The sequence below is a fragment of the Fukomys damarensis genome, unplaced genomic scaffold (genome assembly GCF_012274545.1).
Source record: "Fukomys damarensis isolate Sample0158 unplaced genomic scaffold, DMR_v1.0_HiC HiC_scaffold_34, whole genome shotgun sequence".
In the NCBI taxonomy this organism is placed as follows: domain Eukaryota; kingdom Metazoa; phylum Chordata; class Mammalia; order Rodentia; family Bathyergidae; genus Fukomys; species Fukomys damarensis.
This window is the reverse complement of record NW_022900946.1, coordinates 13,662,714-13,689,338: the sequence shown is the minus strand read 5'-3', so window position 1 is coordinate 13,689,338 and position 26,625 is coordinate 13,662,714. Positions and strand designations below refer to the sequence as shown.

The window sequence follows — 26,625 nt, the reverse complement described above, 5'->3', positions numbered from 1 at the left end:
TGCAGATGAAAGGCCATCACTTCAGAGAGTACAATTACAGGAGGCCCCTGCCTTTCTGGTTTTTCTGGTGTACAGTGGTCTGGTTGGGCCTTTTAAAAAATAATTATTATAATTATTATTCAAGGGAAGAGGAGGACCTCTGAAAAGGTCCCAGAAACTTTCTATCCATCATGGTGGCAGCATTAGTTCAGCCAGATTGAGTGAGGCTTTTTCGTGGCCTTTCTCATTCTTTGTGAGGTTTTTTTTTGGGGGGGTACCAGGGATCAAACTCGGGTCCTTGCACTTTTGAGGTAGGCGGAAGAACCACTGAGCTAAATCCCCAGCCCGTGGCTTTTCTCATTCTTAATTCTTTCAACAAGGGTTCATTAAGCCCTTTGTGCTGTGCTCCTCATTCTGTGGATAGACTACATCATAAATGATCTCTGTTGCATTGGAGTTTCTGTGCCTATAGAAGAGACAGATGTGGGCACATATACAGATAAATGTCCTATCTCAAGTTGTATAATCGCTCTAAAGGGAAGGAGTGTTTCTAAGAGGGTTTAACCTAGAGATTAAGTAACATTCGCTAAACGGGAAAGACCCCTCCCCTAAGCTCTAGTTCGTGATGTCATCTGGTCTGGAAAATGTACAGCTGCCTTGGTATTTATGGAGCCAGAAGTGTTCCTGTGCAGCTTCTTGAGCTAGCTTTTGCTAAGTGCAAGCAGTGGATACCATGTTGGCAGAACCAAAGGGCCTTCAGCCAGAGCTGCCAAGTACCCCACCGGCAGGGTGACCTCAGGCAAGTTGTTTTACCCCGGTTAGGAAACGAGGAAAGCAAGCCCTACTATGGAAGCTGCTGTTGAGAATGGGAGAAAATATATTCCAAGTGCCCAACAGGTTACAACCTGGCCCTCAGACCTATTTGATTTGCCCTTCACAGTGTTTAGAAGAAAGTTTGCTAAGTTGATAATGTTAAACTTTACAAAGTTTCACATGATGATCTTGATTTCTAGAATCTCTTGAATAGCCGGAAGATCTGGTCTGCATTGTGTACACAGTCCTGCAGGAAGCTCCACAAAGCCTGCCCCATCTGTTGAGACACACGTTTGTCCCCGCCAGCCCCCTCTGTTGACATTAATACCAAATTGAGACGTATTGGCTCCCTCTGGCATACGTCGTGGCACATCCCCTGTGTAGTTGCTAAGGCCTCATCGCAGAATGTCTCCCATGGCAGTGCTGCAGCTAGACTTGGTGTTGTCAGAGATGAGCTCAGAGGTCTTTGGGGCTCTGGGGCTCACAAGGTTGTTTTACATTATGGTAAGAACACTTAATGCGACATCTTCCCTCAACAAAATTTTAAGTGCATAATATATTATCGTTGGCCAATGTTGTCCAGTAAATCTCTGGGGCTCATTCATCTTGAAGCTCAGCGTACTCTCCATATGCCACAGAGCCACCTGTATAAGCAAACTTTATACCCATTGAGCAACTCCCCTTACCTACCTCTCCCCACCCCTGCCGTCACCACTGTCCTCTCCGCTTCTGTTAGTCTGATGACTTTGGATGCGTCATATAAATGGAATCATGTAGTAGTCATCCTTCTGTCACTGGCTGGTTTCATTTTGTAGCATGTCCTCGGAGTTCATCCATGTTGTTACATATGGCAGAGTTGACTTTTTTTGTAAAAGCTGAATAATATTGCATTATATGTATATACCCCTTTTCTTCACCCATCTGTTGATAGGCAGTTTTTTCATTGAAAATTCTCACTGAGATAACTGTAGATCGCATGCCTTTGTAAGGAATAATAGAGAGATCTTCCCCACTTTCCTCCAAGAGTCACATCTTGCTTGCATGGTATCACAGGTAAAGCATTGACATGGATGTGCTGGGCTTGCGGTTGGAGCAGGAGCACACTGCAGATTACTGGTGACTTCCTAGCTTAGGACACCCACCTTGATTGAACTCTCTTCTCAAAGGGAGTGTTTAGCAGAGCTGTCCTTCCTCCTGGGGGGCCTCTTCTTGGGGTGAGAGATACACAAAGCCCCTTTTGTTCACAGTCCCAGTCTCGATGGATGCCTGAACTGAAAGCGAGATTCTTTCTAGTGTGGAAAGAGCAGAGTGAAAGTGTCAGCTTTCTCATCCCGCACTCCCTTTCACAGGTGTGAGATAAAAGCTGCTCATATTTTGTTGACTGCAATTGAAATTGGGGAAGAGGCCCCAAAAGTGAGGTGAACCTCACCTGTAACTTGCTTGAAAATAGTCCTGTGTTAGTGACCTTCCTTCCCTGTGTGCAAGAAGTGTCTCCTATTGTTTCCTGCCTGGCTCGGATGTGGTTGATCAAATTTGTTTTAAGTTTCTTGGTCTTTTTTAACCTACTTTCTCCTTCCCGTAATTTGTAGATAAGTTACTGGTATTGCTTCATTTTTACCAGCAGACCTCTCACAAAACCAAACCAAAATTGAAGAGAGAGAAGCAGAGGGAAGAACAGAGTTATTCAGAAGGACTGTAATTTAGGGTTAAATTTAAAACACATTAGCATGGTTAGATAAATGTCTAATTGAAACTCATCTGTGCATCGAAATCATATGGTTCCTGCTAAGAGATAATTCTTGCCGTAATTCTAATGCAGAATAGATAGTGTTTCTTGTCTGGAGAAGCAGAATAAGAGAAATTGTGAAGCTAACATTTCAATATTTTTGCAAAATGAATGTAGATTAAAAAATATGGTAAATGTAGTCAAGCATGATTCCCACACTTTGGAGGCTGAGGCAGGAAGATTGTGAGTTTGAGGCCATCCTGGACTACATAGCAAGGCTGTCTCAAGAAACAAACACACAGAAAAGAATGTGTGTGTTATTACCTGTCTAGACGTTTCACATTCCTGTGCCTTTATCCTTTTCTTCAGCACGTGTCTGCTGTGCACTTGTGCTGAGAGGTTAGGGGTGTGGGGTGCACAGCAGAGCTGCACCTCTGATGGCACTGGCTTTCTGCCCCGTCCCCCTGGAGAGGAGATGGAGACTTGAAAATGCCCCAGTGGCCCGCTATCGCGAGGCTTGCCAGACACTCAGGAGAAGCTCAGAGCACAAGGAAATGTTGCAGTGGTTGCAGTGGCAGCAGAATCACAAGAGCTCTTGTGACCATGTCCTAAATGACTCTCAGAGCAGAAATCACCTCTGAACCTGCCCCTCTCGTACCATCTTCTCCGGGGCCAGGTTTTGGGGGAGGAGTCGGAGTGGGTTGTTTTGGGCGCTGTTCAACATGCTACCTCAAGAGACAGCTGAGCACTCTGGAGCCAGGTTGCTCCTCTTACTGGGTGTCCCAGCATGAGTTATTCCACCTCGCCGGGCCTCAGTTTCCCCCGCTTCACAATGAGACTAACAAACGTGGTTTTATAGCGCAGGTTAAATGCTGTGTGTAGTGCTTATTCCGGAGCCTTGCATACATAAGTGCATACACATACTAGATGTCATCATTGTAGTGATCTCAGTTTCCGAGGCTGCACAGAGTCCTCATACCCCTGATCTGGAGCCCCCCGCTGGCTGGCAAACTGGTTTGAGGAACATGGAAACAGGCACTATGTACCCTTGGAGACCCCTCATGAGCAGATACAGAAGCCTGGTGGGAGAGGTGATGACTATAATGAAGACAGCTGGTGTTACATGTTGAGTGATGGTGAGCTAAGCCCCCTCTGTGTGTGCATTCTGTGCCCTCCGACTTAGCCACAGGTTTAATCTCTTGGCAGTGCAAATTCTTCACTGCCCTTGCACGTCCCTGTGTTAGTTGGCTGTGGATTCAGAATGAGGACTAATGATTTTAGGGCAGAACAGATTCACCTATCCCAAAATACAAATGTAGATTTTCTCTCTCTAGGTGTTAGCTGGGATAGTTCCAGATGATTCTCTGGGGATCCAAGAGTGAGTGCACACCTAAGAAGTTAGCACCAGCTCTCTGTGTGATACCTGTCGTTTTTAGTACCCAGACCGTCTGTTTAGCAGACTGCTCCAGCAGGATATGGTGTGTGGAGCCAGCGACTGAAAAAGTAGCGGCCTTGCTTCTCTAAGTTGTGTGCTTGCTGATTCAGAGCCTTTATACTTGCCTTGGGTCTCCTTGTTGGGGAAGCAGGGCTCTTTCCATCCTGAGCTTGTGTCTGAAGATAGCTGCGTCTCCCAGGCACTGAGTGGCGAGGTAGGATAGTGCCCCTTCCAGCTGGGAGTAGAATTCCCCCTAATCTTAGTGGGGACCATGCTCCTGACTTATCAGCTAATCTGTGCTGATTCTTCTTGAAAGTGCCAATAGGCTTCTGAGAAAGGGTTGTGAATTCTAAAGAACAAGTAGGCCTCTATAAATCAGGACCTTAATTGGCCCAGTTGCAAGCATTCCCACAAAAAGCATTTGATCTCTATACGGTTCTCCTTTTTTGCATGGCTGTTGTGGTCTGTCCCCTATGCCAGTGGAATTATAGCTTTAGGGCACCTTTATCACCCACAGAAATGTTGCTCTTTTTCCCATATAAGAGGACTTGACAGGATCAAAGAAAATCCAGAATGCAGTGTGCTCTACATATAAGGGAAGACATTGTTGTCTTAGCAACAGGTGCCTCTCCTTTTCTCTCAGGGCAGAGGGTGGGCTGGACCACTGACAGTAGCCCATCAGCATTGAGGCTCAGGTAGGAGCATCCTTAGCTAGTGATGCAGGTGACTCAGACTAAAGGTCATGGGTACCTACTTCCAATCCACATGTCCAGGGAAGAGCCAGGAGCCTTTAGAATCCCTTACATCTAGGAGGAGCTGGTAGACAAAAACAGAGTGGACAAAGTAGGGAGGGATAGGGACAGAGGACAGTGGGGAAGACTCTGACTCAAACCCTAGCTGACTCTACTATATCTTTCCACCAGCATGACACACAGGTGGAGGGTGGCCACAAGGCTGGAGATGGCTCTGTGGTGTGCAATCTCTCCCACGCCCCGCGGAGTGGGACCTTCCCTGGGCTGCACTGAGCCATTGATCACTTTTTCCAGATTTCAGCTCAAATCCAGAAATCAAGGGTGGAGACAGACAGACGAGGCATCCACAACCTCTGGTGTCTGTGTGCTAGAGCTCTGCTGATTTTTATTGCCATAGTGGCCTCTTTGGGCATTTGCAGTTTTTAACCAGACTGAACGACTTAAAGGTGGATTAGTGTTTATTCATCTATTAAACAAGTAACTGTTGGGCCTCTGCCATGTGACAGGCATCATTCTGGGCACTAGGGGAACACCAGTGAAAAACAAAAACCCTGACATCACAGGAAGAGATAGAAAGAATAAAACTAATAATATACACCATAGCGTGTTAAATGTAAAAAGCCATAGAAAGTAGTTGCCAAGCAGAGAAGGGACACAGGTAGTGCCAGGTGACTCAGTTGGGGACAGCACTCAACAGGATGGCCATAACTGGCCTTTTAGGGTAGGGAAGGTGATATGTGAGCATAAACGTGAAGGAAGGGGAATGGAACGACGAAGATATTTGGAGGAAGTTGCATTTTGGCCGGGAAGAACAGCCAGTGGCAAGGCCCTGAGGTGAGATGTGCCTACGTGTTGGAGGAACAGCAAGGAACAGCAAGGCAAGGAAGTGTGGAGGGGGAGATGAGGTCCAAGAGGACATGTGGAGCCCTGTGGGCCATGGGAGGACTCTGGAGATGACACAGGGGCTGATGAGAGAGACCTTCAACTCAACTTTGTGTTCCCTGTGTTGGGCCCTGTTCCAGCCATGAACACTGTTTGTCTTGAAGTAATGAGTATCAGTGCAGGAATCAAACACTCTTTTCTCATTGCTGAGACTAAATACCCAACACCTGAAGTTAAAAGAGGAAAGATTTATGTCAGCTCACAGTTTACAGAGGTTTCAGTCCATAGATGGCTGACTCCAAGGCAGGGTGGCATGGCAGAGGAGCATCTTAGAGGAAAAACAGTCCATGGCAAAGCAGGTCATACAGAAGGCAGCAAGAAGCAAGCAGCAAGCAACAACAGCAGAAACAGTGGTGGTGGCAGCCTGGCTCTCCCTTTTGTCTTTTCCAGGCTACCCACCATTTAGGTGGTGCCACTCACACCCAGAATGGGCCTTTCTACTACTCACACACAGAATTATTCCAGACCAATCAGTGGACTAATTTAGTAATCAATTCCAGTGTCACACACCCTAGATCCAGCCACCTCTGAAAAGCATCCTGCATGAGGTGGACACAAGCCATAACAAGCACCATGTCTCTGATGACCTACAGTAATCTAGTCTTGGTCAGTGCCAGAGTCCTGAAAGCAGAAGGACTGGTTTTGCTCTGGGATGCTTTGTCTGATGGAAGGCTTGGGGACTGCCTATGAGCAAGAAAAGAGCCATGCTCCTCGAGTCCTGGAGATGCCTGTCCTTTCCAGGGATTCCAGTGGACTGAACAACATTGGAGTGGTGGCAGCAGTGACTTCATGTGCAAGGGCATTGCAGCTCTCATGCAGGAGTTGAATTTAAGTGGGCTTTTCCTTGCATGGATTTGCCTTGACCTCTGAGGGTCGTTGGGTGGCAGGTCCCAGTTGGCCTAAGATTGATTGCTGGGTTGTGTGGAACCTCAAAGCTCAAGACCCTCTGGGCAGCCTCTAAATAAGCACAGGGACAGATTCCACAGCCTAATGGGCAAGAAAACGAGAGAAGAGAGAGAGAGAACATTAAAAGGCTTTATTCAGTCAGATGATTTTTGTTCTGGGTGGCACTTTAACTGTGGCTGGCCCATTCCCTAACAGAGTAGTGCCTATCTGCTCAGCACAGCATGGTTGGCAGCCTCACCCTTGACTCCTGACTGTTATTGTTCTCTGTGCACCTACACATTGCAGTCTGGCACCTGGGCCACAGGGAATCCAAATGACCAAGATCCCCATCCCTGTCCTGACAGCCTGCTGGGGGAACAGATAGTGTATGAGCATGTCCATAAAGCTTTAATACAAGCCTGCTCAGAGTTGGGGGATTTCAGTCGAAGACTTGGGTGGAAACAGAGCAGACAGAGTGCAAGATACATGCTGGTTATATAGAAAGTGAATGTCCTTTGTCTCGTTTAGCATCTTCTTCCATCCTCCATGTTCTTTTGTCTCCAGCTGCAATGATAGTCATGTCTAGTTTAGCATGAGCTATTAGAGTTAGCATTCTCGATTGTTTCAGTTAACTGAGAGTCACTAATACCTCAAAGTTCAATACCTTTTTAAAAAAATTTATTCCTATTAGTACATGTTTGCCGTACATGATGTTTACATGCATTGTGTGGAGTTAGTTACGTACACAACACATTGTTTGTCCTTTCTTCATCCCCTTTCCCTCTTGCCCTCCCCATCTGTCCTTCTCCTGACCCACTTCCCCACTGAGAAAGATCTATCTCCCTACTTCCCTATTATCTATCTTTTATTTTGCTCTTTACTTATAATTTGGGTTTCCCTCATAATAAGAGAAACCATGTGATATTTGAGCTTGTGTGTCAGCATCTGTTTTCCTACAGATTACTCACATTGTTCTTTACGACACGGTAGTACTCCATTGCATATAAATATCCCCTTTGCTTTCTTTCTTTCTTTTCTTTGTTTTTTGTGATATCGGGAATTGAACTCAGTACCTTGCACTTGCGAGGCAGGTGCAGTGCCATTGAGCTAAATCTCTGGCCCCTAACCCCCCTTTCTTTATCCATTCATCTGTTGATGGACATACAGGCTGCTTCCAAGATTTAGCGAATATGAATTGTGCTGCTATAAACATGGTATGCATGCATCTCTGTAATATGTCTTTAACTTTCAGGAAGACACCTGGACGGGAATAGCTGAGTCAAATGGAATTTCTAGTGTCAGGTGTTTGAAGACTCACTAACATTGTAGAAGGATTCCTTTTTCCCTCTAGCCTTATTAGCTTTTGTTATTGTCTGATTTCTTGATGATGGCCATGCTTTCTGGGGTAAAATGGAATCTCAGTGTTGTTTTAATTTGCATTTTTCTAATGGCCCACAGCGTTGAACATTTCTTCATGCATTTTTGCCCATTTGTATTTCTCCTTCTGTAAAGTGTCTATTCATTTCACTCATTCACTTTTTGATAAGGTATTTTGTTTGGGGGTGTCTAAGTTTTTGAGTTCTTTATATGTTCTAGATATTAGTCCTCTGTCTGAGGAGTATCAGGCAAAAATTTTTTTTCATTCTGTAGAGTGTCCTTTTTCTATGTTAATTGTTTCTTTTGCTGTACAGAAGCTTTTAAATTTGATATGTATGATCCCATTTGTTAATTCTCTGTACTATTTTCTGTGTTCTGTTCAGAAAGTCCTTGTCTATTCTTAATATCTTCGAGAGTTTGACCTATTTTATCTTTCATCAGGTGAAGTGTTTCACTTTTAACATTTAGTTTTTTGATCCATATTGGTTTTAGTTTAAAACATGGTGAGAGATTGGGTCTAGATCTAATCTTCTGCATGTGGATTGTCAATTTTCCCAGCACCATTTATTAAAGGGGCTGTCTTTCCTTCAGTGTATGTTTTTTATTGCTTTGTCAAAGATCAAACTGTTGAATGTGCTTGGGGTTGTTTCTGCATCCTCTGTTCTGTTCCATTGATCTTCATGTCTGTTTTTGTGAACATACCCTACTATTTTTTTTTTTTTGTGGGGTTTTTTGGTACTGGAGATTGAACTCGGGTCCTTGCACTTGTGAGGCAGGTGGCGGAACCACTGAGCTAAATCCCCAGCCCCTGTTTTTTGTTTTTTAGTCACTGTGGATTTGTAATATAACAAGTCTGGCATTGTGATTCTTCCCGCTTTGCTCTTATTACCCAGGATTGGTTTCGTCATTCTGTGTCTCTTTGGGTTCTGTATGAATTTTAGAATTGTTTTGTTCAGTTCTGTGAAGAATATTAACATACTGATTGGGATTGCATTAAATCTTTATTATCAGTTCTGGAAGTATGGCCATTTTGACTTTATTGATTCTGCCTATCCAGGAATAGGGGAGGGATATTTTTCCATTTTCTGATGTCCTTTTTGATTTCCTTTTTCAGAGAACTATAGTTTTTATTGTAGAGATCTTTCACTTCCTTAGTTATGTTAGTTCCTATGTATTTAATTTTTCTTGGTGATACTATAAATGATATTTTTTCCTGATTTCTTTCTTAGAGGGCTCATTATTGTTGTGAGAGAACACACTTTTTGTGTTGATTTTGTATCCTGCTCCATTGCTGAATTTGGTTATTCTAGGAGTCTTTGGATGGACTTTTTTGGGGTCTTCTTTTTTTGGAAGTTTAGTGGATCATATCAACTGTAAATAATGATAATTTGACTTCTTCCTTCCATATATATATATATATATATATATATATACACATATATATATATACACATACATACATATATATGTGTGTGTGTGTGTGTGTGTGTGTGTGTATATTTCCCTTTATTTTGTTTTCTTGCCTAATTGCTCTTGCTAATATTTCAAGTACAGTAGTAGTAATAATGGACATCTTTGTCTTATTCTAATTTTAGAGGAAAATCTTTCAGTTTTTTTCCCATTTAGTATGATGTTGGCAATAGGTTTGTCATAGTTTTTATCAGATTGAGATAAGGGCCTTCTGTATTTTGAGACTTTTTTTAAATCTTGAAAGGATATTGTATTCTGTCAAAGGGTTTTTTTCTGAATCTATTGAGATGGTCATGTGACTTTTGTCCTTTTGTTTATGTGGTGTATTACATTTATTGATTTGCATATGTTGAATCATTCTTGTATCTCTAGGATGAAGCATATTTGTTCGTGATATATGATCTTTATGATGATTTGTTGCATTCCATTTGCCAGTATCTCATTGAGGATTTTTGCATCTATATTCTTTAAAGAGATTGATTTATAGTTCTCTGTTTGGTTAGATCCTTGTCTGATTTTGGAATCAGGGTAATGCTAACTTCCAGGAATACCTTTGGGAGTACTTCTTCCCTTTCAATTTCATTAAAGAACTTGAAGAGCATCAGTGTTATATCTTCCCTGAAGTTTTTGTAGAGTTCAGTAGTGAATCCAACTGGACCTAGGCTTTCTTTAGTTGATAGGTTTTTTTATTACTGCTTCAATTTCATTGCCTGTTATTGAATTACTCAAGGTTTTAAAATCTTTTTGGTTCACTTTTGGTAATTCATATGTATCTAGGAATCTTTCCATGTCTTCTAAATTCTTCAATTTATTGGTGTACACGTTTGTGGATAATCTTAATCTTAGTAATGTCCATTGTGATTTCATCTTTTTTGTTTCCTTGCATGATTTGGGTCTTTTTTTCTCCTTTTTTGGTTAAATTGGCTAAGAGTTTGTCTATTTCATTTAATTCTTTTAAAGAACAAACTCTTCCATTCATTGATTCTTTGCATTTTGGGGGAGGGAGGGTCTCAATTTCCTTGATTTCTGCCCTGCTTGCTTGTTTCAGGGGCCTCATTATTTTTTCTTAGAGAGCAAAATATGGTAGATGTGGTGTCGTATACCTGTAATCCCAGCTACGTGGGAGGCTGAGGTAGGAGGATTGCGAGTTTGAGCGCAGCCTGAGCAACTTGGTGAGACTCTGTCTCAAAATTAAAAACCTAAAAAGGGTTGAGCATATAACTCAGTGGTAATTTGTCTAACATACACAGGTCCCTGGCAGTTCAGTCCTCAGGGGTGTGTGTGTGTATATGTGAGTGTGTGCGTGCATATGCGCGCGAGGGCAGGGGAGACTTCCTGAAGAAATACCAAATAAATGACTGGGAAGTCATTTTTTAAATGAGGAAGTTTGTAGCATTTTCTCTTGTGTGATTGAAGGGGCCTGTTTAGTGCTTGTGAGGGTCTTGAAATTAATACATCCTGCAGGCATTTTAACTGGCTCTTGATTGAATGCTAGAGACAGTGCCAGGTGTGGTACAAGGCCTTGGGGGATGGGAGAAGTGACGTGGGGTGGAGAAGGCAAGGAAGACAACATTGGCCCCCTACAGACCCAGAGACAAAACAGAGCTTGCTTTTTGAGAAAAAACCTCAGCACAGTGTTGCTGTCACTTGCTCTGGTCTCGGAGTTGGAGGGCTGCATGTAGGGTGTGAAGTTCCACAGTCTGGAAGGGTTTTCCAATCTCAGATCAATGGCATTTCCTTGGTTTATATCCCTACAGCTGCAGTACTCCCTGATAATGGCCAATTGGTGGAGAAGAACTTCGTGCTCCTGTTAATGGATATGGCCCGTTCCCTCTCCTTATTCCCCACTTGATAGGTTTGATTTTTCTCATTACATTTGGCTACAGTTGTGCATTCTGGATGTGTGTTGGGCTTCAGTTCAGTATTCCCATGTTACTCAATGGTTTGTCACGTAACACATGCATCTGTCCTTCAGCCTGGCATTTATTCCACCTAATGTTTGCTTGCTGACCACCTCCTTCTGCAGTGAGAAGAGGCTCATCTCCCTTCTCAGGCAGTTGCAAAGCCACGTGTTGCAGTGCCATTGGTTACAGATGCCGTAACCCGCGCCACGGTGACCCTTCAGGGCACTAAGAGGTGCCAAGAGAGCACTCTCACTGTTAGCACTTTCCAGGTGGTAACCACCATCCCAAGTACTCAGCAAGCGCTTGAAAGTGCCGGGCAATTCTCTGAATACCTTACATACTCTTATCTTCAACCTCTAAACAACTGAACAAGGAAGGGAAGCCAAAGAACTTGTCCAAGGTTATCCTCCACTGGGGACAGGCAGAGCCAAGATTTGAATCCAAGAAGTCTTTTGGTCTGTGCATATATAAGATAAAGGTGTGAAATGAGATTTGGAGGTGTAGCTCAGTGGTCAAGCATTTTTCAGCATACTTGAAGCCTTGGGTTTCATCCCTAGCATCATCAAAAACCAAACAAGCCCCCCCCGCCCACAAAAACCCCCAAAACCTGCCACTGAACTTTTGTTTTACAGAGCTACTTGCTTCTTTAGTTACTGTTGGCTCCGTCTTTCTTGTTGTTGTTTATTATTTTTTAAAGTGCTAGCTGTCAACTTTGTTTTTAAATTTGAATCCTTCCTGGACTCAGATCCTGGCTTACCTGCAACGAGTGGGGAGTAAGGTTGACCTTGGGCACATTCCTCATCCTAAGTAGCTCTCTTTCCTGTTCAGTTGCTGGAGGAAAAAGCCAGACAAGGTATATAAGGTCCTGAGAGCACTGCTGGGCACATTCAGGTCCTTGCTGGGTATTTGGGGTGGTGCTACCTGGAAAATATAGGAACCACTTGGCACTGTCAACAGAGAGGATAATATGGTGCCCATTGATGAGTGTGCAAACTGAGGCCAGAGAAGAAAAGGTGGTGAGCAGTAGAACCAGGACTCGGCACTCTCTAGGGTAGGTGGGCTCCAAACTCATGGATTCTAGTCTAGCTTTGTACTCTATGCCCTGACAGTACCATTCCCTGGGCCAGTGGCCCAGGAGCGTCTCAGGGGAGACCAAGTATAGCCCACACAAACTAAAAGGGCCATGAATGGGAACACGCTAGGAGCTGGAGAGTTAAGATCAAAACAGAATGTGATTGTATTTTACAAGTCAGCCTCTCCCCTACCATCTCTTCCATCCTAGTGATCTTTTTGCCAAGCGGTTGAAAGTCAATACATAATAATTGAGGGACCCTTTGTGCCAGGCCTTATGCTAGACATTTAAAAATATTTTGGGTATAGTATGGTATTTTATTATATGTACACAATGTATAATAACCAAGTCAGGCTAATTAACATTTCTGTCTTCTCAAATATTTATCCTTTTGTATTGGTCAGCTTTTTGTCATTGTAACCAAATGCCTGATTTACACAACTTAAAAGTGGAACAGTTTATTTTCACTCACAGTTTCAGAGCTTTTAGTCTATGGTCAGCTGGTTCCAACTCAGAAATGTGGCAGAGGAAAGCTATCACTTCATGGCAGCCAGGAAGCAAAATGAGAGGGAAAAGAGTCAAGAAAGGAAGGGGCCAGGCAGCAGATACAGTGGTATCTTGGTTCAATGTTAATTCTTTCTGTAATTCTGGTCTCAAACCGATTTGGACAAGAACCAAATCAAATTTCCCCATAAGGTCAACATTGAACCTAACCATTGACTTTGACTTGGTTCTTATCCAGTTCTGTTTGCAAGCAGAATCATGGAAAGAATTAACTTTATGACCTGAGGTACCGCTGTATAGTCCCCAAGATCATGCCCCCATGGCCCACTACCTTAACCAGATTCTACCTCTCAAGTCTCCATCACATTGGGGTCTCATGAATGCATTAGTCTAAGTAATGATGAAGTTTGAGCTCTCGTGATCTCATTGTCTCTGGAAACACCACAGACTTACTGAAACGTGATTTATTGCTTTCCTAGATGTTTCTCAATCCAAGCAGGATGATAATCAAGATTAACTGTCACCCATTTTGATGTGTTGGCATCTCTAGATTCATCCAGTTATATTTGAAGTGCATTATAAATTATTATAGACTACAGTTACTGTGCTGTACCACAGAATGTCAGATCAAATTCCTTCTGCCTGACTGAATCTTGGGCTGCATTATCTGATTTCCCTTTCTTTCCCTCTTCCCATCCCCTCCTAGTCTCTACTGACCACCTTTCCGTTCTCTTCTTCTAAGAGACTGATATGTTCAGTTTCCACAGATGAGTGAGAACATGCGGTATTTGTATTTCTGGGCCAAACTGGGAATTTTTGTAGGAAGGTCTCATTTTAGCCCGTGGTGACCTGTGATGGAGCCATTGTCTGTTTCACAGAGGAGGAAGCTGAGACTCATCTGGGTAGTGTTCCTTGGCTCGTAAGTGGGTCTGAGAGTGGGGCCCAGGTCTGCCCTGACACTGGCATGTTTTTATTAGTCCACGCGACCTACTCACTTTCTTAGAGGAAAATCTTTCCCTGTTTCTCTAATCGTTTAGCAGAGCTGTTTAATCAAAAGAATTCTAGTTGCTTCCTTGAAAGGCAGGTGGGCTTGGCCTGGGAGAGCCTGGATGGGCTTTCTCGCTGGGTGTTGCCAGAGCTCCTACACACCCAGACAGAATCCCGAGGCTGTGCCACTACCCTTCCCCTATGCACTTTTCGGCCACCAGTGTCTTTCTCCTGCCTTCTGTTCTCAAGCAGGACTTCCTATGGAAGCCTGCCTGGTTCTTTCACATCCCCTTTCTGGTCACTTTGAGCCATTGTTTGCCCTCTGCCCAGCTGCACCATTGAGCAAGTGCCGAGAAGCCCACTCAAGATTGCACCTTCCTGGTGCTGAGGCAGAGCCACCCCGGCCATCTTCTGAGGTGTGAACATCACACCTCTGTGACTGATATGTTTCAGTATCTGGCTGGAAAGGCTACGTAGCCTACTCAGTGCCACCACCGGACTTCCTAGGAAGTCCAGATGACTGTGCATCGGCTGCTTCTCAGGAAAGGAGCTAGGAATACTATGTACAACTCACCACTGCTGTCCCCAAGCACACCAGCTGTGGGTAGCCCAGGCCTTAGCAGGCCTAAAGTATGAACGGCTCCTTCTGGCCTCACCTAAGACACAGGCCCGTCCAGGGGCTCTGAGCTGGACCTTGTGCGTTTCTTCTTCCTCACTGTCCTGGTGAACTCCTGTTGATATTTAATACTCAGCTCAGTTAGCTCCTGCACTATGAAGCCCTGTAACACTGCTCTCACCCTGGGCCCCAGCTCCAGCCCAATCCCACTCCTTCCCTGAGCCCTGTCACTGCCCCGTGAGCCCAGTCTCTCTCAGCGTCAGCATGGCTTCATGGTTCTGTGGCCCAGTGTTCGCCCATCCTGAGGCCGCTGTGAGACCCCCCTGAAGTATGGCCATGGCTTCCCGTGCCTGCTGCTCAGGGAAGGAGTCAGTCAGGCCCCGGTTGCCTCCAGGGGCTCCAACTCCCCTATTGTATAGCTTTTCCCAGCTTGTATTTAAGGCATTATTACAGCCTGACTTCAGTGAAAACCCTCTAGCCGCAGAAAAACAAGATCATGGCTCTCACTGATTCTGCATTATGGTGAGCTTTATAATTATTTCATGTTCATATATATTATAATGTAGCAATATGAAGTACACAATAAATGCAATGCGCTTGAATCATTCCGAAAATCCCCCCCACACCCCATTTGGGGAACAATTGTCTTCCACAAAACCAGTTCCTGGTGCCAAAAAGATGGAACTACTGCTCTAGGTATGCCCCTTCTTTTTTTTTTTTAAGTTGGCTAACATTTGTACAGTAAACTACATAAACGTATAGTAACCTTAGATGTACTGCTGGATGATTGCGTACATTTAATTATACTTGTGTGTAATTCGGGTCAAGGTGGACAACTTCTCTGGCATCCTGTATAGCTACTCCTCAGTGTATACCCACACCACTGTAACCACCATTCCTGACTTCTCTAGGTGATTTTTTAAAGGTTTGGATTTTTAAAAATTGTATTAAAATAAGCATGACACCAAAGTTACCATCTTAACCATTTTAAGTGTACAGTTCAGACATTAAATACCTTCCTTCTTCAAGATGTGCTCACAATTAAATGGTACTGGTAGTACTTTCTTGGGGCAGCACAGCTGCCTAATGTTGATGCAGACAGTGTAGAAAGTGAAAGTTCCCCAAACCTCAGTGTCTTCCTCAGAGGGAACCTTTGTTTTCAGTTAATGTACTCTTCCAGACCTTTGTCTATTTATTTCATGCACGTATCTATCAGTGCTGGCACATTTCATGTACATATATGTCCATGTTTTGACACAAAAAACCAAATCATTGATTGTAGCTTCCTCTTCATATGCAGCCTGTGCCCAGGTCCTACTAAGCTGGCACACCCAGACCTCACAAGGACATTCTGTGTGACCTTATCTCATCAGTGGAGCTGCTTTGCTTCCTCCACCCAGGCATGCAGGCCTTGCTTATCATCTTCCCTCCTGACCCTGTCATCGACCCTTGCAGAGCCTGCTCTCAGATCCCCCATTCCCCAAGAGGCCTCAGTCATTGCTGACCCCTAATGCTTCTCCTTCCCCAGAGCAAGGCCCAAAGTCTCAGGTTGGAGGAGGGCAGCATTAACTAGCATGGAGGTGCTAAAAAGGAGAAAAAAGTTAAGGCCACCCTTGAAAATTCTGTTGCAACTTTGAGCTGGCCCCGGCCCCAGAAGCTAGCCCAGACTCCAGCCACAGAGCTCCAGGCCCCAGTGTTTCCTAGGCAGATGCCTGACCAAACCAGTACAGTCAGCAGGGAGACCCCATACCTCCATGCCTTCTCGCGGCCCCACTCATGCCCCTGGGAGATGAGCCCTTGGTGAAACCCAAACCTCTGGTGTTTGGGAGATGGGGACCTTGTTTGGAGAATCCTCTCATCAGGGGCACACATTGTGTGCTTTCTTTTCAAGAAGATAAACCCAAAGGTCTGAGTTTTGACTGTAGAGTGGGCTTCTCCACTTCTTTTGGTTAGTTTCACTGGGCTGCTGTTTCATTGATTCAACTCCTGGGGGTGTTTGGTTCTCTTTTGTATCCTTTTCCTTTATCTGTTGTTCTCTGTCTTTGGATATGGAATGGCGCAGGCACTCACCTCTGCAGCCTTGAGCTCCAGTAGCAGCCTGGTGAGCCGCTGCTCTGCATGGGCCCAAGGACCCTCCATCTGGATATCTTGGATGGTCTGGTGTAATAGAAGATTTCTGGGAGGCCAGCAGCCAAGATTTTGGCAGGATTAGCAGGAGTGGTGGCAAATCTCTGCCCTTATTTCTCAGCTGAGTTCCACCAGCTTCTTTCTGGTAACTGGTATTTTGATGATGCTGGTATTAAGGTAAAATCCATTTTTGAAATAGAAAAGAAACAAACTACCCGTAAGCCCCATGTCCAACTCATCCTTGTTGAGTTTTTAAAAAGTTAATAAGTATAAATGATTAGAAATCAAGAAAAAAAGTAAGTGTGCTATCCATTGTACACCTTGCCACATGCCTCCTTTCTCTCTCCAAAGATGAACTGCTAATATGTTCTTTTACCACTTTCTAGGAAAAGTGGTATTCACAGCATCACAGCCCTTGGGAACCTTTTCTAAAAGAGACCCTGTGGCAGGCACTATTTTTGCTTTTCCTCTGGGTGCATGAATCTACCCAGCAATAAAAAAACTCCACAATCTTTCCAACATCTCTGTGGATTTCCATGTTGCAAATAGACGGACCAGAATACCTAACCATTCCCTGATCGATGGGCCTCTAGATTATTTTCACCTGTTTATTGGATTGGTTGCATTTTAAAGGTTGGAACTTTCCCAGTAAGCATGCCTTCTCTCTTCTACCCAGACATCTGGTGGTTAAGAAAAGCAGATACCTTTTTCTTAAATTTGTTTGTCTGTTTTTGAGACAGAGTCTCACTTTGTAGTTCAAGCTTGCCTTGAACTCACTATGTAGTCCATGCTGGCCTTAAACTCATGGTGATCCTCCTGGGTCAGCCTCCCAAGTGCTGAGATTACAGGTGTGTGGCATCATGTCTGATCTTGTTTGTTTTTTGAGACAGGGTCTTGCTATGTAGGCCGAGCTAGCCTTAAACTCACAGTGACCCTCCTGCTTCAGCTTCCTGATTGCTAGGATTACTGGCATGCACCGCCACACCTGACTCAGATTCATTTTTATGGTTGATTTTTTCCCCCTTTGGGTTTTTCTTTTGGGAAGCAGGCAGACAGGAAGACAACTGTCATATGTTGAATGCTCACTCTTTCCTCATGCTCTGAAGGAAGTCTATCTCTCTTGATTTCCCTCCTTCCCTTCTTTTTCTTTTTTCTCTTTTCTTCTCTCTTCTCTTCCTTTTCTTGCACTGGGGATCAAACCTGGGGCCTTGATCACGCTAGGAAAGTACTAAACTACATTCCATCCCCGAAAGAACATAATCTCTTCCTCCCTCCCTCCTTCCTCCCATGGGTGGGGGGTTTCTCTATATTGCCTAGGCCAGTTGGGAACTCCTGCACTCAAGTGATCCTCTGGCCTCAGTTTTCCTCATACAGGGTTCGTAGATACAACCACCATGCCCAGATTCCATGATTGCATTTGGTCTGAAGCAGCCAGAATGACATGCGCCGAGGGTAGAGGCTCTTTGATGTCCCATGCCTTGAGCTTTTTGTTTCACTTCCCTCCACTCTGCCAGGTGCTGTAAACATCTAAGTCAGAAGAGCTTTGGGAAAGGTTTCTCCCCCCCACCTGTGTGGATTTCTGCTCTTCTAACTAGGCAGTGTTTTGCTGTGTTTGGTTTTGGTTTTCTGTGTCTGAGAGCTTCGATCACTGTGTGGCCTGCTCTAATTCATTGGGATAGGCAGTGATGGGAGGAAGTGAGTCACTTCATCTTGGGGCCCTGACTTGCTGGCTGTGTTCAATCATACAGCACCCTGAGTGGGCTCTGATGGATGCTGTCTGTCAAGCAGCGTAGGCTGGAATGTCCTCGTCCCCGAGCTCAGGGTTGTTGGCATCTCTAATGCACTATCTGGGTTTCCTGCACAGTAGCATAATGTCTCAATTTATCTGTCATTGTTGCGGTAGAATAATCCAAAACAGGTAAATAAAAATGAATGCTTGGATTGGATGCTAATTTAGGTCTCAATTGCATTTTGTTCTGAGCATTATTGAAATTAATGGGTTCCTCGAGCACATACCACTTATTGGCAAGGTACAGTGGCCCCCAGAATACAAATAGTGGTTCTTTAGGGTAGATTCATGAGATAGATAATCCATATCAAGATAATGGAAAAGTTTATTCTAAAAGTTTTTTTTTTTTTTTTAATGACAAAATGATGTCTGAACATTATCCAGAGTCTGGAAAGAGATAAACATTTCAATCAAATCCTGCCCCAAAACAAATCAATTTCCTTTTGTCTTTGCTTCTTTCTAGACATGATCCATTTGCATGTATATATGTGGTTGGTTTGGTTTTTTATATATATATATATATATGTCTCACTGTTTTGCCCATGCTGGTCTCACATTTCTCGACTCAAAGCAGTTCTTGTGCCTCGGCCCCCGAGGAGCCGGGAGTACAGCCACCATACATGGCAGTGTGTGCATACTTTTCAAAGACTGCTAAGTATGGAACTTAGTCTAAGTGCCTGGTGAAACACTGTTATTTTAGGAAAAGCTTGCTCTTTGGAGTTCACAAGCTTGCTCTGCAGCTCACTAGCTGAGTTACATTCAGCAAGTCCCTCAGCTCTCCTGGGCCTTTGTTTCCTTGAATCTGAAATGGATCGATAATTCCTGTTTATCATGGTTGTTAGAAAGACTGAGATCCAGGAATATGAGATGTAAGCTACAGGCGACAGGGGCCATTTTCAGTTCTCTGAGGCCTCTGGCTTTTCCAGGGATAAACTTTTGTGTGGAACAAGCTGATCTTTGGCCCATCCCTGAAGCTCAGCAGGATCACCTTCTGAGGAGACTTCCTGGAACAAAACACCCAACAACTTGTGACTTAAAAGAAGGAAGGGTTATTTTGGCTCACAGTTCCACTGGGCTTAGTCCACGGTCATCTGGCCCCAAGGCAGAAACAGCTTTGTGGAGGGGCCTGATGGAGGACAGCTGCTCACTCCATGGCAGCTGGGAAGCAGAGAGAGAAGAGAGGAGCCAGGGACAAGGATACACCCTTATAGGTCGTGCCCCTGTGATCCGCCTCCAACCAGGCCCCACTTCTCATAGCACATTCAGCCATGTGATTGATCTACTCAGCAATAGATTAATCCACCTATGAGCATAGTGCATCCCCATGGTGCCACCACCTTTCAAAAGTCCGACCTCTGAGCACATGAGAATTTTGGGGACGTTTTAGATCAAACTGTAGCACCCAGCAGGTGGCTATGTCCAGAACATCTTGCTTCTTGTTTTCTGTTATTTTTATAATATAGCAAGGCACCTTGGTGTTCTTTTTATTGTAGTGATGCACAATTTCTTTTGAAATGAATTTAAGAGTTAATAATAATAATATCAGTGTACTGTGGTTGAGATGCAGATTGTACAGGTGACGTGTGGGTTTGAGTCCCACCTCTGCCATCTCCTGGCTGTCCAACATCAGACAGTTCATTTAGTGCTCCTGAGGTTTGACTTCTTTATCTAAAAATTGAGGACAAGAGCCGTACTAGCTTGTGGGACTGCAACAGAGTTCAAATGAGATGATATGCTTAAAGCCCATAGATCGGCAGGTAGCACACATAAGGTATATAAAAACATCATGTAGAAGCATTTTTCCTATGTAAACAACTAGTGTTTGGGGAACAAAGAGCTGGTACAGTAAAATACAGTATTTCTGACTTAGCAACAAATGGTAGCTGGTGTTGCTGCTTTGGTTATTTTATGCTAATGATGTTAGTGATGGTCTTAAATCTAAACCAGCATTTGTTGTTTTCAAGGTGAATTTCCTTGGCAGAAACTGTTGGGCAGCTTGCTGGCATCTAGTGAGATTGTAGCATTCCAATTATCTGTTGCCTTTCTCGGACTTCTCAGGCCAAGCCCAGCATTCGGTGCTTTATTAAACCCACCGAGACGCTCGAGCGGTCCCTTGAGATGAACAAGCACAAGGGCAAGAGGCGGGTGCAAAAGAGACCCAACTACAAAAACGTTGGGGAGGAAGAAGATGAGGAGAAAGGGCCTGCCGAGGATGCCCAGGAAGACACCGAGAAGGCTAAAGGTACAGAGGGTGGTTCAAAAGGCGTGAAGACGAGTGGGGAGAGTGAAGGTGAGTGTACCCTGCAACCACACCCTCCCCAGCCAGCAAGGCTGCTGTCCTGTCCTCTGTCCTACTTCTGTTCACTCCTGATGCCCACCAGTGTACCTCATTCTGGACAGTCCAGCCATTCATAGGTAGCTGTGGGCTGTCACTGTGGACCCAGGACAGGTCCCACCCTTGTTGGATGTGTGACCTGGAGCAAGGCTCCACAAGTAGTGCCCACTTGGTAGTGTTACTGGGGGATCCGGTGAAAATGCATCTAGCCTGCTCAAGCAGTATCTGACCCAAGGTAAATGCTGTATTTGTTCCTACTACTGTCACTAATATTATTACCATCATCTTCATCATTATTGCTGTCATTCTTACTCCCAATACCTTGGGATTATGATTTGGGTCCAATATACTGTGGGAAAAAGAGGGGTTTGTGGTTAAAGAAATTATGTGCTTTGATAGGTTATAGGTTTTAGGAGTCATACAACCCTCCAGAAACTTCCATGGGGAGCTTTGAGAAGTCCCATTTGTTTGGAGTGAGGTACACTTATATGTGGTATATCATACGCTTGGTAAGCAGAGCCCTTCCTGCTTCCTTTGCCTGGGCCAGGAATGATTCACCTTGCTTTCTTCACCCCCTTATGTAGATGCTAAACCTTCTTGAGCTGGAGAGCATTTGCTCTGGGATTAGACACACTTGAATCAGCCAGTTGCTCATGTCATGGTCCAGGCTCACAGCCACCACAGATGGGGCCTCTGGCTACAGCCCCAGATGTGGGGGTGGGAGAAGTGATGCTGGGGACTCTGCTTGGTGGTAGTGGGGCTCTGCTTCCTGGAGGGACGGTCTAGCCCCACCTGGAATGAGTGTAGCCTCTCCTCAGCAGCCCAGTGTGGGGCACACTGCCATCCAGCCCCCTGGGCCCTGGGCCGGCAGTGGCCAACTCTGCAGCCCCAGTCCCATGAGCCAGAACTGTGTAAGCTTCCAGTCCGGGGTGTCTGAAGCTGCAACTCGGAGCCCCTCCCTGAAGAGCAATGCGGAGTGCACTTTCCCACCCGCATCTCACTGGCCTCGTGATTTTCTTTGCAGTTGTTCATGAATGTCACAATCGCATGTCAGTGAGCGCAACTAAAATAGCGCCCTGGTGTGCAGTGCCACTCAGGCTCATTTCCAAGGCTGGATCTCTAGACTGCTTTTATTTCTGTTCAAAGTGCACAGTAAGCATTTTGGTTTAGGAATTCATTTTTGGCCTGGAAAACCTTTGCCAACAAATATCACTTTGGTGGGGAGGTTGAGGGACAAACACAAGGTAAGTCATGTGTATTTGTTTATTTAGGTCATTTTGGGTTTTTTGTTACCTTGGAAGGAAGTATCTGCCTAAATCCCACGTTTAGCCACTGTATAGCTATGCTGAGGAAAACACGGACATCTTCACCTCGTTTTGAACACTGTGATCTTATCAATTTTGTCTTGGAAGATGCCGCTGCTTTTGTTCCAGTCCTTTTAAGGACTCCAGCCATGTTTCAGCTGTGACTAACAGTGGAATGGACAGCACAGGCTTGGTCCCCAAAACATAACCAGTTGGTCAGCCTGGCAGTCCAGTCCTGGAGCAGGGGGGCTGCAAGCCAGCTCAGCCAGGCTGCAGTTTCGCTGAGGTTGGATGGTGCTACCTGGTGCCAAGCCGTGCTGCCCTGTGCAGGGGCAAGGGAGGACCTTTCACTAGCCTCCAGAAGCGGGGTTTTCAGGCAAGATTATGCCAACCAGGGCCTGGGAATTTCTCCAGAGTCTTTGCTTGAGCAGCTGGTACTGACTTCAGAGCTTGAGTAAATGTGACTCTCAGTGACCCTCAGCCTTTGTGGTACCTTCCTAATTTCTTGAACATATTCATTGTTTCAAAATACAATTGGCCTGTTGTCTTTGCACTCAGCTCACCATAGATAAACAGCTTTCACAGACCTGCTCCACTGGGTAATAGCACTTGTATTCTGGAACTTGCTGAGTTGTATCTGTGATCTCGGGTATTATCATATTTCGAGGTGCAGATGGTAGTATACTGTGCTTCATCTGAGTCTGGCTTTGGACAAGGCCCTGCAGCTGTGAATTGCTGTGGCCCAGTGGGCCAGGCCTGGGTCATGTGTCTACCATACAGTGGCTCCTTCAGTGAACTCTGAGGGGCAGGTGTCAGAGGCACAGGGCATGGGTGCTGGGCCAGCAGAAACAGCAGGATCCCCCACCACCAAAAGGCTGCACTGTTTTCTGGGTACTCCCCACCTGTCTTGGGGTTGTCTTCTCTCTTCCTGGGTCAAGGTGGATCTGCAGCTTTTTTCTCTTTATGTTGAATTTTTTCCTAGCAAGCTTTTTGCATCATCTCTGGATCTAGAAAGTAGTTATAGCAGACTGACATAGGTGACTCTAAGTAACAAAGTGCCGATGCGAATCCTTCATCTCTGCCGCCCCCATTCTAGTAGTAAATACAGGAGTAAAAAGGGCATGTGGTCACAAGGCACAGCCTGCCCCGACCATGTTTGAATGTCGCATTACTCTGTCTTTCTCAAATGCAGCACCCAGAACTCACACCTCCTCCACATTTAAGCCCAGACGAGGAAGTTGTATGAAATGAGTGTGCACCCCCATCCATCCACTCCTATCCCCAGTTGGCAGAAAATTTGCTTTCCCTCAGGCCCCAAGTAACGGGTGACTCATTTTCAAACCAAGAAATCACAGGGCCCTAAATGAACAGAAATTGAATATTAAAAGGAAGAAGAGGGATGTCTTCGTCTCTCTAGCCAAAGAAATGTTCCCTCTGCCCACAAAGCCAAACATCCCAGGGTACATGCTCATTTCTTAGCTCACCCTTCTGTCTGAAAGGACAGCTGTCTCTCTTTGGATTTACTTAGAGCTATAACTTAATAAGCGGGCCTGAGTCAAGAGACTGAATCACTCGAGCTCCTCATATGCACAATAGGGCTTGACTTTTCTTTCTTGCCTGTGGAACAAGTAGACGTTCACCGCACAGCCTGACCTTCCAAGCCTGCTCTTTTCTTGGAATTCCAGCAAGGGCATGGGATGCAGGCAACAGGATTGACTTTGAACCTGCCAGGTCAGCCGGGATTGAGGGATCCCTCGGAGTTTGGACTTCCAGTTTTGCCTTTTCTTTTGAAGTCTCTGCTAGAACGACATGAACCCCGGCCTTATTTCTGGCCGATCTTGCAAAGCCTAGCAGTGTTCTGAATGAGCCAGGGATTGAACGTTGAAAAGTTGGGGGTCTGAATCCCCCTGCCCCTGAGTAGCTGTGTGACTCTGGGCAAAGCATCACCCTCTCTGCACTTCTCCACCTGTAAAGGGGCTTCCTCATGCCCAGCCGTCAGGCTGTCACAGTGAGAACATCCATCCTGCAGCGTTTCCTGGCACATGTCTCCATGACACAGGAGGCCTGGCCAAGATGAAGGGCGGCACAGTGAGGAACTGAAAGGGGATTTGAGCCTAGGTGGGTAGACTCTGTGCGTAGGCCCCAGCGAGTTCTGCAGGGCCCATTTCACTGTGTGTTTCTATCACTAATAGTGAGGTGAGTGAGGATGGGTGTGTGTGTGTATGTGTGTGTGTGTCTGTGTCTGTGTGCAACGCAGTGGAAGAGAGGGAGGAGCAGGCTTGGCCGGCCTGGGCACTGTGCGGAGACGTGGGCTGCTAGATTTTCAAGCAGGTTTAACTAGAATGAGGAGGAAGACAGCAGGCGGGTGAGAAAAAATCCATTGAACAACTTCCCAGAAAACCATTCAGAATTCAGTCTCTTGCTCTTTAGTAGAAGATACCAAGAAAACAAGGGCAGAGCAGCTGCCAAATTGCCAGTGTACACTGTCATTGTCAGGGCCTATTTGTTTCTTGAAACTGTGTTCCAAAGGAAACCAATCGTGTAGTCCTGCCCTTATTTCCTAGGTAACCAGCAGCACATTTCCCCTTCCCTTCACCTTCTTTTGAAGGACCTTCTTACTCCTCCCTTCCTGTCCTTTCATCGTCTGTCTTGCTATGATTTCTGGAATGTAGAACACAGAGGACAATTGACAAAATCCTTGAATCTGTGAAATCAAAGACCTTTTGGAGGTCATACCTGTCATTTCCCTGAAAAGCACTTCATTTACCAGATATTAATTAGATTAGAATGTACATCATCCCAGGCAAGTTGATGAATTACTGCTGTTATTTGAAAAATCAGTATGTCAGAGCATTGGAGACACTCGCGGATGTGGCCAGAGTAGTCATATCAAGAGACAGAAGTTGACCTCTGTGGGTCCTGAGTGTCCTCAGGCCTCTCCAGGCTTTCAGTGGCCCCACCAGCAGAGAGACGGGACTTTGCCAGTCTTTTTTCATTTTTTCTCAATTATGATAAAATCCACATACATGACGTGAAATCTGCCACGGTAACCATGTTTAAGTGTGCAGTTCAGTAGTGTTAAGGATATTCACAGTGGTGCCCATCCCTTACTACCATCCATTAACAGAACTCTTTACTTTGCAAAACTGAGACTGTTACTGCTCCTGCCTTCAGCCCATAGCAGCCACCATTCCGCTTTCTGTCTGTATGAATTTGACTGCTCTAGAGGCCTAGTACAGGTGGAATCATACAATCTTCACCTTGTCGTGCTGTCTTGTTTTTTGTTTTATTTTTAAAGTGAAAATATTTGTATTGATTTTAGTAAATGCTTATATGCCTGCTCTTAAAACCATTCAAACAATTCAGAAATATACAAAGTAGAAATTAAAGATTCCATAATGTCATTCCCATACAACCATCTACTGAAGATATAGGAAGATTTACTTGTATAAATACAAAGAAACAGCAATACACGAAGTAAGGATCATTACTTGATCACAAAATAAATAGAAAAGTAGAATTTAATATAGCCACACAGGGAAGTAGGAGGAAGGTAGAAGAGAGCATAAGAGATTGAAAATTCCTTCTTTATCCCTTTATAAGTCGACAGAAATATAGATGTTTTATTTAGCACTGTGTCTGTATATATAAAAACAAAAAACAAAAGAAGTTTTCAGTAGTTGCTTCTGGAGAACAGAATTCACAGTGGTAGGCAGGGCGGATATGTTTGGCTATAAACCTTGGAGAGCTGCTTTATATTTCATGGGTATTTACTGCTTATCCAGATTGAAATAAAACTGAGATAAGATGGCAACACATTCATATTTAAAGATAAAGTTCTGTTGAAAATCTTATTAACATAACTATTAACAATAAATCATTCAGCTTCTTAGTCTTTATGAAGTTTTTGATTTAAAGATTAAATTATTTCCGAAGTCCTCATGTAAACCAGTTAGACATGAATAAAGCATTTGCAGTGAACTTCTAAAATAGATAATCTTAATATATTTTATGAAAGGAAAATGGCATTACTGTGATAGCACTAATTTTTCTTATTTTTACTAAAATTAGTTGTTTTCAAGATTATTACCAACAAATCTCGATTTTTTAAATACAGGTTTAGGATCCCTTATCCAAAGTGCATGGGACCAAAAGTGTTGCAGTGTTTGGATTTCTTCAGATTTCGAATGTTTGCAGAAACCTTAAATATTAAGAATAATGAGTCATTTTGAGGAGGGAACCCAAGTCTAAACATGGAATTTCCATATGTTTCGTGTACACCTTATACACCTACTCTGAAGATAGCTTTGTACCATATTTTAAATAATGTTCACATGAAAGCAGATTTCACAGTGTGTGATTTTTTTCACTTTAATTATCACGGATATGACAGCATGTTGGATTTTATATTTTTGAATTAGGGATGCTCAACCTGAACTGTGCGAAAGCACAATAGACACATGCTACTTTAAAATTATTTTTAAATTTCCTTTTAATTTCATTGTAGTAAAAAACAATTTTGTATTGGTTCTTAAATTGAAATTCTAAAACTAATCTTTAGTCCCCAATTGGGCTTTGAACTCCAAGCTTTTTAATTTTATATATATA

The 26,625-nt window shown here is 44.3% G+C and overlaps 1 protein-coding gene across 1 annotated transcript in view; it reads left to right on the top strand.

Annotated features, from left to right (window-relative positions):
• The window catches only part of Clec16a (C-type lectin domain containing 16A), a 213,138-nt gene that overhangs the window by 34,877 nt on the left and 151,636 nt on the right, over positions 1-26,625 (top strand). The window contains exon 11 of the mRNA XM_010610069.2: positions 20,437-20,668. Within this exon, the coding sequence (XP_010608371.1) occupies positions 20,437-20,668 (232 nt within the window). The remainder of the gene's footprint in view (positions 1-20,436; positions 20,669-26,625) is intronic.